This window comes from Phascolarctos cinereus, unplaced genomic scaffold (assembly GCF_003287225.1).
Source record: "Phascolarctos cinereus isolate Bilbo 61053 unplaced genomic scaffold, phaCin_HiC Scaffold_3;HRSCAF=262, whole genome shotgun sequence".
Taxonomy (NCBI): Eukaryota; Metazoa; Chordata; class Mammalia; order Diprotodontia; family Phascolarctidae; genus Phascolarctos; species Phascolarctos cinereus.
Genome location: NW_027555736.1, coordinates 111,010,382 through 111,022,670, shown reverse-complemented (window position 1 = coordinate 111,022,670; position 12,289 = coordinate 111,010,382). Strand labels below are relative to the sequence as shown.

The 12,289-nt window shown below is 40.2% G+C and overlaps 1 protein-coding gene across 2 annotated transcripts in view; it reads left to right on the top strand.

Moving 5' to 3' along the window:
* FSD2 (fibronectin type III and SPRY domain containing 2) overlaps positions 1-11,800 on the top strand; it is a 74,226-nt gene extending 62,426 nt beyond the window's left edge. For both annotated transcript variants that reach the window (XM_078151110.1, XM_078151109.1), the window contains 2 exons: positions 7,368-7,544; positions 10,054-11,800. In XM_078151110.1, the coding sequence (XP_078007236.1) occupies positions 7,368-7,544; positions 10,054-10,270 (394 nt within the window). In that variant the 3' untranslated portion in view covers positions 10,271-11,800. The remainder of the gene's footprint in view (positions 1-7,367; positions 7,545-10,053) is intronic.
* The last annotated feature ends 489 nt before the right edge of the window (positions 11,801-12,289 follow it).

Genomic DNA, 12,289 nt, shown 5'->3' with positions numbered 1-12,289 from the left:
GTACATTGTTTGTGGTGACTGTGTATACTGTTTTCCCGGTTCTGCTTGCTTCATTTTGCATCAGTGCATAGAAGTTTTCCACAGGCCAGGGACTGCTTCACTTTTAACTTCTTGTGAGTAGTGTGCCTTGGGACGCAGTGGGCAATGAATAAATGCCTGTTGATTGAGTGATGGGTTCATCACAACAGGATCATGCACTCCCTTTTGTCGGTACAGATGGTTACAGAGGGCCAGAGACAACCACAGCCCAGCATACTCATAGAGGATAAAGCATAAAGCTGGGAGTTACAAGACTATACCATAAACTATAAACAAATCACTTAAATTCTCAATTGTCGTCAGTCTCTCTGGATGGGAAACTCCAAAGTGGCCATCACTCTTTCCATCTATATACAAAGGGAAATATCCTCAGGCTTATGGAGGTGCTGAGAGGCCTGATTAGATAATGCCTGCAAAGTGAGTGGGGCACCTGGGGGAAAGGTTTTTCATAAAACAATGAGGTGCTCCTTAATGATGGGTGAATCAGGGGACAGTGAACCTTTTCTGTATCTTTATGGGCACAAACAACCTAGGCCTGATGAAATGCCCCAGAAAACATTTTGAGAAGAAAAGAGACGGTTACCCAAAGGTGACTCATTCCATTAAAACTATTGGGGAAGGGACTAATAGGAGCTCAGTCTTCCTAATGGTCCTTTAGAGGTTCCTGACCTGTCTCTGCAAGTGCTAAGTGAGGAGGATCTGTTTTGAAGCTGAGCTGTAGATGAACTCTTCTTTCAAGCCGGGTGGGCTGTCAGGCTGAAAATACATACATAGCCCAAATAACGGCTTCACTACATCAAAGTCAACCATTGCACATTATAATTTTTTTTTAATGTAACATTAATCAACCATACATTTAGGCCTGAAGTCATTCAGCTCTAAGCCCCAGATCAAAATGGCACTAATAGTTAAGCAACTACAATTATAATAGCTCATATTTATATAGTGTTTTGAAGTGCACGTTATTTCATTTGGCCCTCACCATAAATAACCCTTTGAGATTGGTGCTATTATTATCCCCATTTTATAATCAACCAACCACATCTGCTTAAGCACCTGTTATGTGCCAAGCATGGGGATATGACGGCAAAGCATGAACCAGCCCCAGATCTCAGGGAACCTACATTCTATCAGGGGAGACAGCATGAATATTTAGAATAAATACAAAATAAAATCAAGGTAGTTAAAGTAATTCAGGAGAGAAGACACTAGCAGTTGGAGATGGAGGAGGGGGTCAGGAAAGGCTCTCTGTAGAAGTTGGTGCTTGACTTGAGTCTTAAAGGGAGTGAAGGATTTGGGGGAATCTCAATCTTAACATGAGGAAACTGAGACTCAGAGAGGTTTTGTGATTTATCTAATAAAGTATCTAAGAAGGGATTCAAAACCAGGACTTCCTGACTTTGAGTCCAGTAGTCTATCTCCAAATTGCAGGAAAGGCTTTGTGGTTATTGAGCTGTGTCTTACTCTTTGTGACCTCATGGACCATAGCAGTCCATGGGGTTTTCTTGGCAAAGATACTAGAGTGGTTTCCTTCTCCAGCAGATCCAGTGGATTCTTTTGTCAGGCAATCAGAGGTTAAGTGCCTTGTCCAAGGTCATACAGCTAGGAAATGGCTGAGGCTGGATTTGAACTGAAATCTTCCTGACTCCAGTGCTCTATCTACTGAGCTACCAGCTGCCTCAGGAAAGCCTTGGTCATGTGCTTATATTTCACATGTGATTTTTCTTAAATTTACAAAGATGTACTATCAAGTGCATTAAAAGTTCTTCACAACCTGGCCCCTAATGTATTAGTCCCATCTTAGCACTCTATGATGCAGACGTATTGGCCTGCTCACTGTCCCTGGCACAAGACTCCATCTTCTGTCTCCATTATCTTTCATGCCTGGAATGCTTCTCTCTTAATCTCTGCCTTTTGGAATTCCTGACCTCCTTAAGAGTCAGCCCAAGTACCACCTCTTCCAGGAGATTTTTCCTGGTCCCCCTAGTTGCTCGTGCCTTCTCCTCTAAAGCTACCTTCCATCTACTGTGGATGTATCTTGTAGGTACATGCATACATTGTCTGCCCCATTACAGTAAGCTCCTTGAGGGTACAGCCTGGCTTTTGAATGGCACACAATAATGAATGCTTATTGATTGATGTTGATAACTCAATTCAGAAAGCCCTTACTATTAACAAAGCACTAAGGTACCCATTGGAAATACCAGGACATAATAAAAAACAGCCTCTGTCCTCAAAGAGTTTATATTCTATTAGAGGCAAGGGATAGAGACTGGTTCTGTGATTTCATTGGTATAGGGAACTCCCAGGTTCTCATGGTAAATATCCAGCTGCTTATGGGACATCTTGAAGTGGATGTTCCATATGAGTTTCAAACTCAATATGTCTAAAACAGAAGTTAACATTCCTGCACCCCCTCCCCCCAAAAAAAATCCCTATTGCAAACTTTCTTATCACTGTTGAGGGCAGCATCATCTTCCCAGTCACCCAGGCTAAGGCTGACAAGTGACTTGTTTATATTAAGCATTTAATAAGTGCTTTCTGAATTGAATTACCAGGTAAGGAAACTCCCTTTATGCACAGGTTGACACCTCTGCAAGTTCTTAACTAACCTAGCTTACCAGAAGTAAAGTGATTTGCCCAGGGTCACATATCCAGTATGTGTCAGAAGCAGGGCTTTAGCCTAGCCTTGGTCTTCCCAACTCTGAGACTAGCCCTCCATCCATACTATATATACCACTTAGGCATATAAATAAATTTGAGATAATTTGAGTAGGGATAGGGCAATAATAATGGGAAAGGATCAGGAAAGACTTCCTGTAGGAGGTGGCACCTGAGTTAAGCCTTGACCAAATCCAAGAATTCTGAGAAATGGAGGTGTGGAGTATATTGCAGACATCAGGGATAGACAGCCTGGACAAAGACATGGAGGCTGGAAAAAGAATGTAAAATTCAGGAAAAAGCATTTAGGCCAGAGTATAAGAAAGGGAGTAATTAGTATGGAAATATGGGCTGAATGAAACCAGTCTGTGAAGGTCTTTTAATGCTAAACTGAGGAATTTAAATTAAGCTTCACAATCTCCCAAATGCTGGTCTTTTAATTATCCTCTAATTCCCCTTCCATGGAAGGGACTGTGGACAAGAATGAGAAAATTCTTTTAGAGGGAAGTCTCAATCAGAAAATACTGCCTCTGAGTTCTCTGCAAATCCCTGGGATTCTTTCATTCTTATCTTCAAGCCCATAGATACTGCCCTGGGCCCTGGAGAATCTCAAGTCTGTTCTCAATTTTCAGTGTTGGGCTGCCATAAGTCACTTTGGGAGCTAAGATGGAGGTGGAGAGAATGATGAAAGAAATCCCGGATCTGCTGCCATTGCTTCCAATACTAAGTCAGCCACCAACCAATTAGCATCTTAATGGACCACTTATTTTGTGGAAGGCACTATGTTAGGTGCTATTCCAGACGCAAATAAGCATTAGGTATGAATCCTGCCTTCAAGCGGCTAGGATGGGAGGATCATCTAGACACAAATGAAAAGTTAACAATACAATAACAAAGTACCACATGACAAATGATGAAACCACAGGAGTACAGAGGAGGGAAGGGTGATTGTAGGGTAAGGTGGTAAGGATTCATGGAGATGTTACTTTAATAAAACAATAACTTGTATAGCACTGTGCTAAGTGCTTTATAAATATCATCTCATTTCTTCTTCCAACAACTCTGGGGCATGGGTGCTATTATTATACTCATTTTATAGTTGTGGAAACTGAAGTAAATAAGTGACTTGCCCAAGGTCACAAAGCTAGTACTAAGTGGCTGAGACAGAATTTGAACTCATATCTTCCTGACTCCAGGCCCAATATTACTGCACCACCTAGCTGCCTCTAGATACTTCTGGAACTGGGCCTTGAAGGATGATTAGGAGTTGGATACATAAAGAATACTTGAGGTAGGGGGGTGGGAGGGGCAGGGAAGTGAGCAAAAGTAGTGAGAAAAATATGCAGCATCTTTTTGAGAGAGACACTGGCTAAAGGTGAAGGTTTCATATTGGGAAGTAGTAGGAGATCAGATTGAAAGGGTAAGCAGGGACCAGATTAGAGAAGATCTTCAGTACCAGGATATCAAGTTTAGATTTTTATTCTGTAGGCAAAGGGGAAACAATGAACATTTCTGAGCAGATGACTGATATGAGTGGTATTTTGTTTTAAAGTTTTATTGGTATTCAAAGCAATTTCCAGATATACTCCTCCACCTACCCCTTGAGTGGGATTTTATAAAGATTAAACTGACAGCAATGTGCGGGATGGATTGGGAGGGGGATAGATGAGTCATGGAGACTAGTGAATATAGTGGGATATTACTGTTCCTCAAGAAATGATAAAAGGGACAGTTTGGATAGACTTAGGAAGATATGTATGAAATCATGCACAGCAAAGTGAGCAGAGCCATGAGAACAAGTTATATGATAGTAACATTGGAAAGATAAGCGACTTGGAGAGACCTAAGAACCCTGACCAGTGCCCAGCCATGATTCCAGAGAACTGATAAGAAAGCATGCTACCCACTTCCTGGCCCAGAGGTGATGGGTTCAAAATGCAGAAGACATACATTTTTTGTACACAGCCAGTGAAGGAATTTTTTTTCTGTTCACTTGACCCTGCATACTTGTTAGAAGGGTTTTGGTTTTCTTTTTTAAATTTGAGGAGAAAGGGACATAAGAGGGAGATCAATCAATCAATTGTGCCTAGTACGTGCCAGGCACTGTGGTAAGCAATGGGAGTATAAAATGAGGCAAAAGACAGTTCCTGTCCTCAAGGAACTTACAATCTAATGGGGGAAATCTAATAGGGAAGAAATAATAAATACTTACTAGTTGAAAAAAAGTTAAAATAAGGAGACTATTGTAATTATCTAGATATGAAGTGGTAAGAGATCTTACTAAGGAAGAGTCAAAAGAATATCATAACTGATTGAATGTGTATAGAAGGGAGCAGGAGGTGACATGAGACAATGGAGGGGAGGAATGGCTGGGTGAATGGGAGAATGAATGGCATCCTGGACAAATATGAAGAAGTCAACATGGGGTGCAGTTTTGAAGAGGAGAGTGGGAAGGATGAAGGTTTTCCCAGGCCCTTGGGAACCCTGTTCAACTACCCTCCTAACTAGAAGTGTTGACACCTCTTGAGCAATGTCTAGAGGACTGTGAAAGCAGTGAACTCACCAAGGTGAAGGCAGTGGAGATCATTGCCTTACAAAGTTTAGCCTGGGCAATCAGAAAGTGAGATTTTTGAGAGTGGGTGGAGAGGCTCAATGACTCCAGCTGAATTAGGAACTTTGACAGCTTCTAAATTAGATCTCGGATAGTGTAGGAGGCTTCTGGAGAGCCAGTGCAGCAGAAATACTGGCAACAATATGCTTTGATAGATGCTTAATTTTCAATGAAGACACTCTTCTGCCAACTGCCCTATCTTTATAGGACAAGACACAAGTCTAATGCTTTGTATATGTTTAAAGAATCTAAGGTTATTTCTGAAGGTTTGCATTGGTATCGTACTGCCCCGGATGGCCTATGCTACCAAACATCACTAGTGACTTTTGAGTCTTTTCTTATTCTAAATGCTCTTTCCTGACACTCTTACCCATTTCACTCTTGCTATCCTGTGGCTTTTCCCTGTGATTGCCTTGAAAAATTGCCACCTTGATAATGAGGTCTTCCTGCACAGCTGTGAGTGAGGTACTCTGTGTTCCGTTCCCACCCCTTCATGCTGTTGGGCTCTCCATTGAGGCACCAGTTCTTATTAGTCTCTGCCACTGATTCTAGGAGGAGTGAATTACCCCCCATTACAGCCATTTCTATTATAGCAATTAGCTTAACAGTCCTGCACACTGGCTTTGCACTTTACGCTCTGGAAAATTATATTTCGTCTGCAAGCTTCAATGTATATGGTTGCCTTTCTCCTTTTTCATTTTGTGAGCTGTCAATATTCCCTTTCCACTTGTGACTTAGTTTTAACTTTAGCCAAGTTCATATTTTTATAACTCTAAAAACCATAGTGTTGTTTTTTTTTATAAACAATCACCTCCTTCTTTGGTCTATTTCTTGTCCCTTTCTTCTCCTTAATTATCATCACAGTAATCTTTTCTCATCTTCAGAAGAACTAAAGAAGTTATTGAATTGTTTTGAGAGAATCACACTCAGAAGATGAACTAAATGGTAATAGGGTCTGTGACAGTGTACCAGCAAAGTGGTCTGGATGCCCACAAATCTGCCTGCAGTGACTCACACTGTACACTAACATCATACTTGTTTTACAAATGGCAACACAGTACTGTAATGAAGCAGTGGGGCACAGGGGATGGCGAGTTTGACTCAGGGACACCCAGGTTTGAATTCTGTTGCCCACCTAATAACTGCGTGACCTTGAACAAGTCACTTAACCTGAGCCTATTTCCCCATATCTGAAATGGGGATGATAGCAGCATTTAACTCACTAGGGAGGCTTGACGTGTATAAAGTGCTGTATAAACATTAGATATTTTTCTACCTGGAAATACAAAAATCTTGCTGAACATAAAACTCTTCTACCCCCAAATCCCGCAGGGGATAAAGTTCCAAATCCTTCACATGGCCTTTGAAGGCTTCTGTTAATCTGGCCTCAGCCTCCTTCTCCAGCCTTCTCTTTTACCCTTCCTCATAAGCCTGCATCATAGCCCAGAAGGACTGCTTGCTATCCCATCTCTGCTCAGATGATTCTCACCCCTCCTCTTAGCACTTCTGCCTCTCAAAGTCACATCTGTTCTTCAAAAGCTTGGATGCCTCTTCTCCACAAGACCTTTCCTGAATCCCCCCCTTCACTTCATGCAAAGTGTGTAATTTCCTATGACACTTAAAGTGTACTTTGTACACTCTCCTGATACGTGGACCTGTCTCTTCTACTAAATTCTAAGTTCCATGAAAGCACGATCCACGTTTCATTCATCTTTGTAGCCTTCACAGCACCTAACACAGTGTCTTGCTTGGCCAGTATGTGATAAAAATTGAGAGGCAGTATGGGTAGAGTGTGGTATTAGGAAGGACTAGGTTCAAAGCTTGCTTTGGACACTTACTAATGGTGTGACCACAAGCAAGTCATTTAACAGTTCAGAGCCTCAGTTTTCCCATCTGTAAAATGAGATTAGCAATACCTACCTCTAAAGGTTAATGTGAGGATCAAAGGCGTTTTGCAAATCTTATGGGATGAATATAAATGCAAGTTATTAGTACTATAAACATTTGTTGAATCATGAATTAATGAAAACTAATACCTCTATATTACAAAAATTAGATGTGTTGCTGTTATGGGAAGCCTAATACCTATTAAAGGACAGCATTACTGGGAGGTGGAGGTCAATGAACAGATGGACTACAAAGTTGGCGTAGCATTTGAAGATATCAACAGACAAGGGGACCTTGGGGCAGACAGCTCTTCCTGGTGCATGAGTCACACTTTTATATCATCAAGGTAAAGTAAAACCTCCACTTGCCAAGGATTAACATTGCCCTCTAAAGGACTTCTAATTAGCAACAGTGAATGTCAAAAAAACGGCTTAGACATAAGACCAAGGTTCCACGATGTTTCATGACCTTCATGCTCCCTCTCTTGCTGTGTATTCTGAGGCCCAAACAAGGGGAAAAAAAAATTCCTGGAAATTGCTTACCCATTCAGAAAGGATCTGATTTACCATCTAAGCTCCACTTTGTGTTGAGAACATGCATAATTTAATTCCCTCCCTCTTAGTAACATAGGAGGGAAGTTTATACTGTGGTTCTCTTTGATGTGTGGTTAGGGAAAGAAATTTCTTTTCTTTAGACATTCCAGTTCAGTGTCACACTACTTCAACAAAACAGTCTGGGCAAATTCCCATGGTACAGAATTTCCAACAGGGAAGAACATTCTTGCACCCTTCCTCCACTTCTAAAATTGTAAGAAAAAAAAAAAAGACAGCTTCATTTGACCGTCAGGAAGATGTCTAATTGCCTTTCTAAGTGTTCTGACCCTGCCTGGGACCTCACTGGCTTTATGAGGCTCCTGTTCCTATCTGCACCATTCCCACAAATTGTTACTTTTCATTGCTCTCCGAGGGATTAGTGTTAAAACTAATTGCATCTTTTGTCCAAGCAGATAGGGTAAGCTTTAAATTTTCCCCATAAAACATATTCAGCAAGTATAAAGCTGAATTTTTTACTGCATCAGAAATCCAGTTTGAGTGTTCTAAGGATTACTGTGCCCAGAGCCAGATTACAAAGTTATCTCCAGAAGAGATTGAAAACAACAGAATGGTAGACCAGAAGACTTGACTCTTTAGAATAGATAACAACAGCATTTAAATCTGAATGGGAAGGTCTCACTAAATCAGATTTATAGACTTCTGCTTTGGTATTTGGGCCAAAGGTGACCTTGGCTAAAATCCAGGAAGGAGGGGTCTGCTGATCAACCTGCCTCTCAGCAATTGCTCTAGACTTCTACTTCCCAGCTTCTACTTTCTAGCTTTTAAATTAGCATCACTGATTCTTTCTATCTGGTTAACTCAGCTGGTCAGGGCAATATTTTAGGAACCTTTTTCCACACAACATGCCTCTCAAGTTTTGAATTTTCCATCACACACCAAGGGAGGTAGAGGGTCCTCTTAAAAGTTCATAGTAAGGATGTGTATATTGGCAGATGAGGGGGTAGGGACAATGGCACAAAAAATGACATTTTTAAAAGTCCCTATTTTTTATAGACAAGGAAACAGACCAAGGGACATTATGCAATAACCTGTCATCATAACTGAATTTATAAGTAATTAAAGTTGAAACATAGGATACAAAAGGCAAAATTTAATGCCTATATTGAACCTGTCCTCTTAACAGTGAAACAGGAGTATGGTTGTTTAGTGAAAAAATTAGAATAAAATATAGGGAGGACAAAAAAAGGCAGGGGTAGGGTTGAAATGCAGAAATGAGAAATGGGAGGCAGCATAGTACAGGGGAAAGGGGACTGACTCTGGAGTCCAAAGACCTGGGTTAGAATCCTGACTTGGATACTTAGCAGTTCTGTGACTTGACTCTAAATGCAGCCCTCTTTCCACTCCCATCACGATGCCTCTCACTAGAGATTTCTTAGTGTTCCATCACATCCTGCCTTTCCCAGTAGAGCTGCTATGTTGCCAGGTGTAGGGAAGGAAGCAGTGTCTGGGCCAGGAGTCTAATTCTAGGTACTGTTGCTACTCTCACAAATGAGTGATCATCATTCCCACGACCTAGTCATTTAGCTCCTTGGAACTGCTCTGTTTAGAAAAGGAAAAGCTTAACACAAGGAAGCATCCTAGTCTGCTGTGACACCAGCAGGGTGTCTGAAAGGTGAAGCAAAGAATTTCAGCGCAATCACTGGGAACCAGTGGGTTAATACAGAACACAGAGCAAGTTATTCACTCATCTGAGTATGAAGCCAAAGAAAGATCAAGCCTTTTCTGTAAAATAAAGGGTGCTAGAGATGGGGGCAAATAACCTCTCTAGAAATAAAATTTCCTATTTCTTTGGAAAGGTTAACTTCCCTTTAAACCAAGATACCTACTTATATTGTTAAGCACCACTGTTTGTCCTTAAAACTATCATGTTAATTCTGAATTTCCTTTATTACAAAGCATATTTTCCCACCCAAATACTACAATTCAAGTTCCTTAAATGTATGTTTTATCAGCTTCCTACAGGAATTTTAATGTAAAATGAGTTTCATGAAACACTATATTGAGTTTCTTAGGTAAGAGTGACTTGCCCAGCACAGACAAATTTGAAATTAGTCTCTTGAGTCAAATGCTAAGAGAAGACACAGCTTGGAAAATACATGGTTTTGAAAACAACAAATTACTTTGGTATTCATTTAATGAAGGAAATGTCATAAAAATGTTAATAAAATCAGGAATATAAAATGTTACGTGCAATAGCAAAGCCACGAGTTGGTGAAGCTTTATTTGTTTTCAAATTTTCAGGCATAAATATGAATTTCTGCACAACGGGGTTACTCCAGAGATCCAGATTACAGTTCCCCCAAAGAAGATTGGAATCTTACTTGACTATGACAGCTATAGATTATCTTTTTTTAATGTGGATATTGCACAGCATCTTTATACATTTAGCTATCCCCCTTCAACATTTTGTGCAGCCCTGTTTTTCCTTAGAAAAGCCTGGATTGTTAAGAGTTTGTAATGGAATTTCAATGCCAAAGTTTGCCACAGTCTTTTAGACTAGATTGGTGCCTAACAGTAGGCTCTATTCTAGGAAAAAAAAAACATGAAGTTGGTAAAAATGATCCTTGATGCTCCCTCCCCCCCCAATTTCCCCTTTTGTTTCCTTTTCCCCCCCGCTTTGCTTCCTAGCCCCCCACGCCCAAAACTCTCTAACTGCAGCTGTACTCATGCTAGTCAGGTCTCTCCAGCTAGATGGAATAAAAGGATCTGATACAGCCATTTTTGTTCAAATATTAAAAAACTTAATGTATTACTCATACAATCATAGAGTTGGAAAGCATCTTAGGGAAACTGATGCCTACAGACAGATGTAATAACTTATCTAAGGCAACACTGATAGTAAATAGCTGTCCAGGCCAGGACTTATTCTAGGACACCATACTATATGGCATCATACTTCTAAAGTACCTAGATTTTAAGAGAAGCTGAAATGAATCTCTAATGAATTTCAGGTCCAGGGGAGTGAGATATATTTTTTGGACTTCTTTGGAAGCCTCAATCACAACAATTAGCTGGCTCAGCCTATTAAGATTACAATACAACATGTCACAATTTGATTCTTCCTTCCCCAACTCTTTCCCCCCCTTCCCTCCTTTAGCAGCTTTCCAAATATGATCAAATTTGGATAGCCTGTTCTGCATAAGACTCTGTGCTAAGTTTGATGGGGGATAAGATTCTGTGTAAGACAGTTCTAGCAGCTCTTTTTGTGGTGGCTAAGAGCTGGGGGATTGAGGGATGCTCATCAAATGGAGAGTGGCTAAACAAGCTATGGTATATGATTGTGATGGAATATTATTGTGCTATTGATGATTTCAGAAAAACCTGGACTTGATGTATAATAAACAGAACTAGGAGAACGTTGTACACAGTAACAGCAATATTCTTTGATGAACTGTGAATGACTTAGCTTTTCTCAGCAATACAGTGATCCAAGACAATCCCAAAGGACTAATGATGAAGCATACTATCTGCTGTCAGAGAAAAAAACTGATAGTTTGAATAGACTGAAGCATGCTATTTTTCATTTTCTTTCTTTCCTTCTTTTTTCTTTTGAGTCTTGTACAAAATGACTAATATGCTGTTTTACATGATTGCACATGTGTAACCAAATCTGATTGCTTACTGTCTCAGGGAGGGAGGAAGGATAGAATTTGGAACTCAAAATTAAAAAAAAATATCAAAAAGTTGTTTTAACATGTAATTAGGGAAAAAAAATTATGTATTAAAAAAAAAGCATACTCAATACTTAAAATTAGAAGGCAGAAAATTATAGAAAGTACCTAGGCCTCCAAATCATTTCTGGGCCATTTCCAAACCATGCTGCAACTCATACATCCTTCTTCCTCCTTTCTAGCTCCCCTTTATGTTGCCTTCCCCTATTAGAATGTAAGCATCTTGAGGACAGTCTGTCCTGCTGACTTGTATCTGAATCCTTGGCATTGAACATGGTGCCCAACACATAATGTTCAATAAATACTTTCTCATTCTATTTGGAGAGAGATCACTGTGTACAAGGATGGTCAGGAAGGCTTCACAGAGGAAGCAGGGTTTGATTTTGACACAGAAGTATCAAGTTACATGATTATCCCATAAACAGATATTCAAGTTATGTCCCTATCTTCTGAAAAAAAAAACAGAAGGGAAACAAATATTTATGGGTGAGAGACAGCGAATCAAGAGACAAATGAGCAAACAGGGAAAACTTCTTAGGGATCTGGGTACTTACAAAGTCTGAAGAGCTTAACTGGGTACATTGCCTGAGCTATGAATAAAAATTTCAGGACCAGACAAAAGTTGCTATACCACATATAAGAAATGAATTTATCTATTTTTTACATATATATTTTTTTTAATGGGGCAATGGGGTTAAGTGACTTGCCCAGGGCCACACAGCTAGTGAGTGTTATGTGTCTGAGATCGGATTTGAACTCAGGTCCTCCTGACTCCAAGTCCGGACCTCTATCCACTGCACCACCTA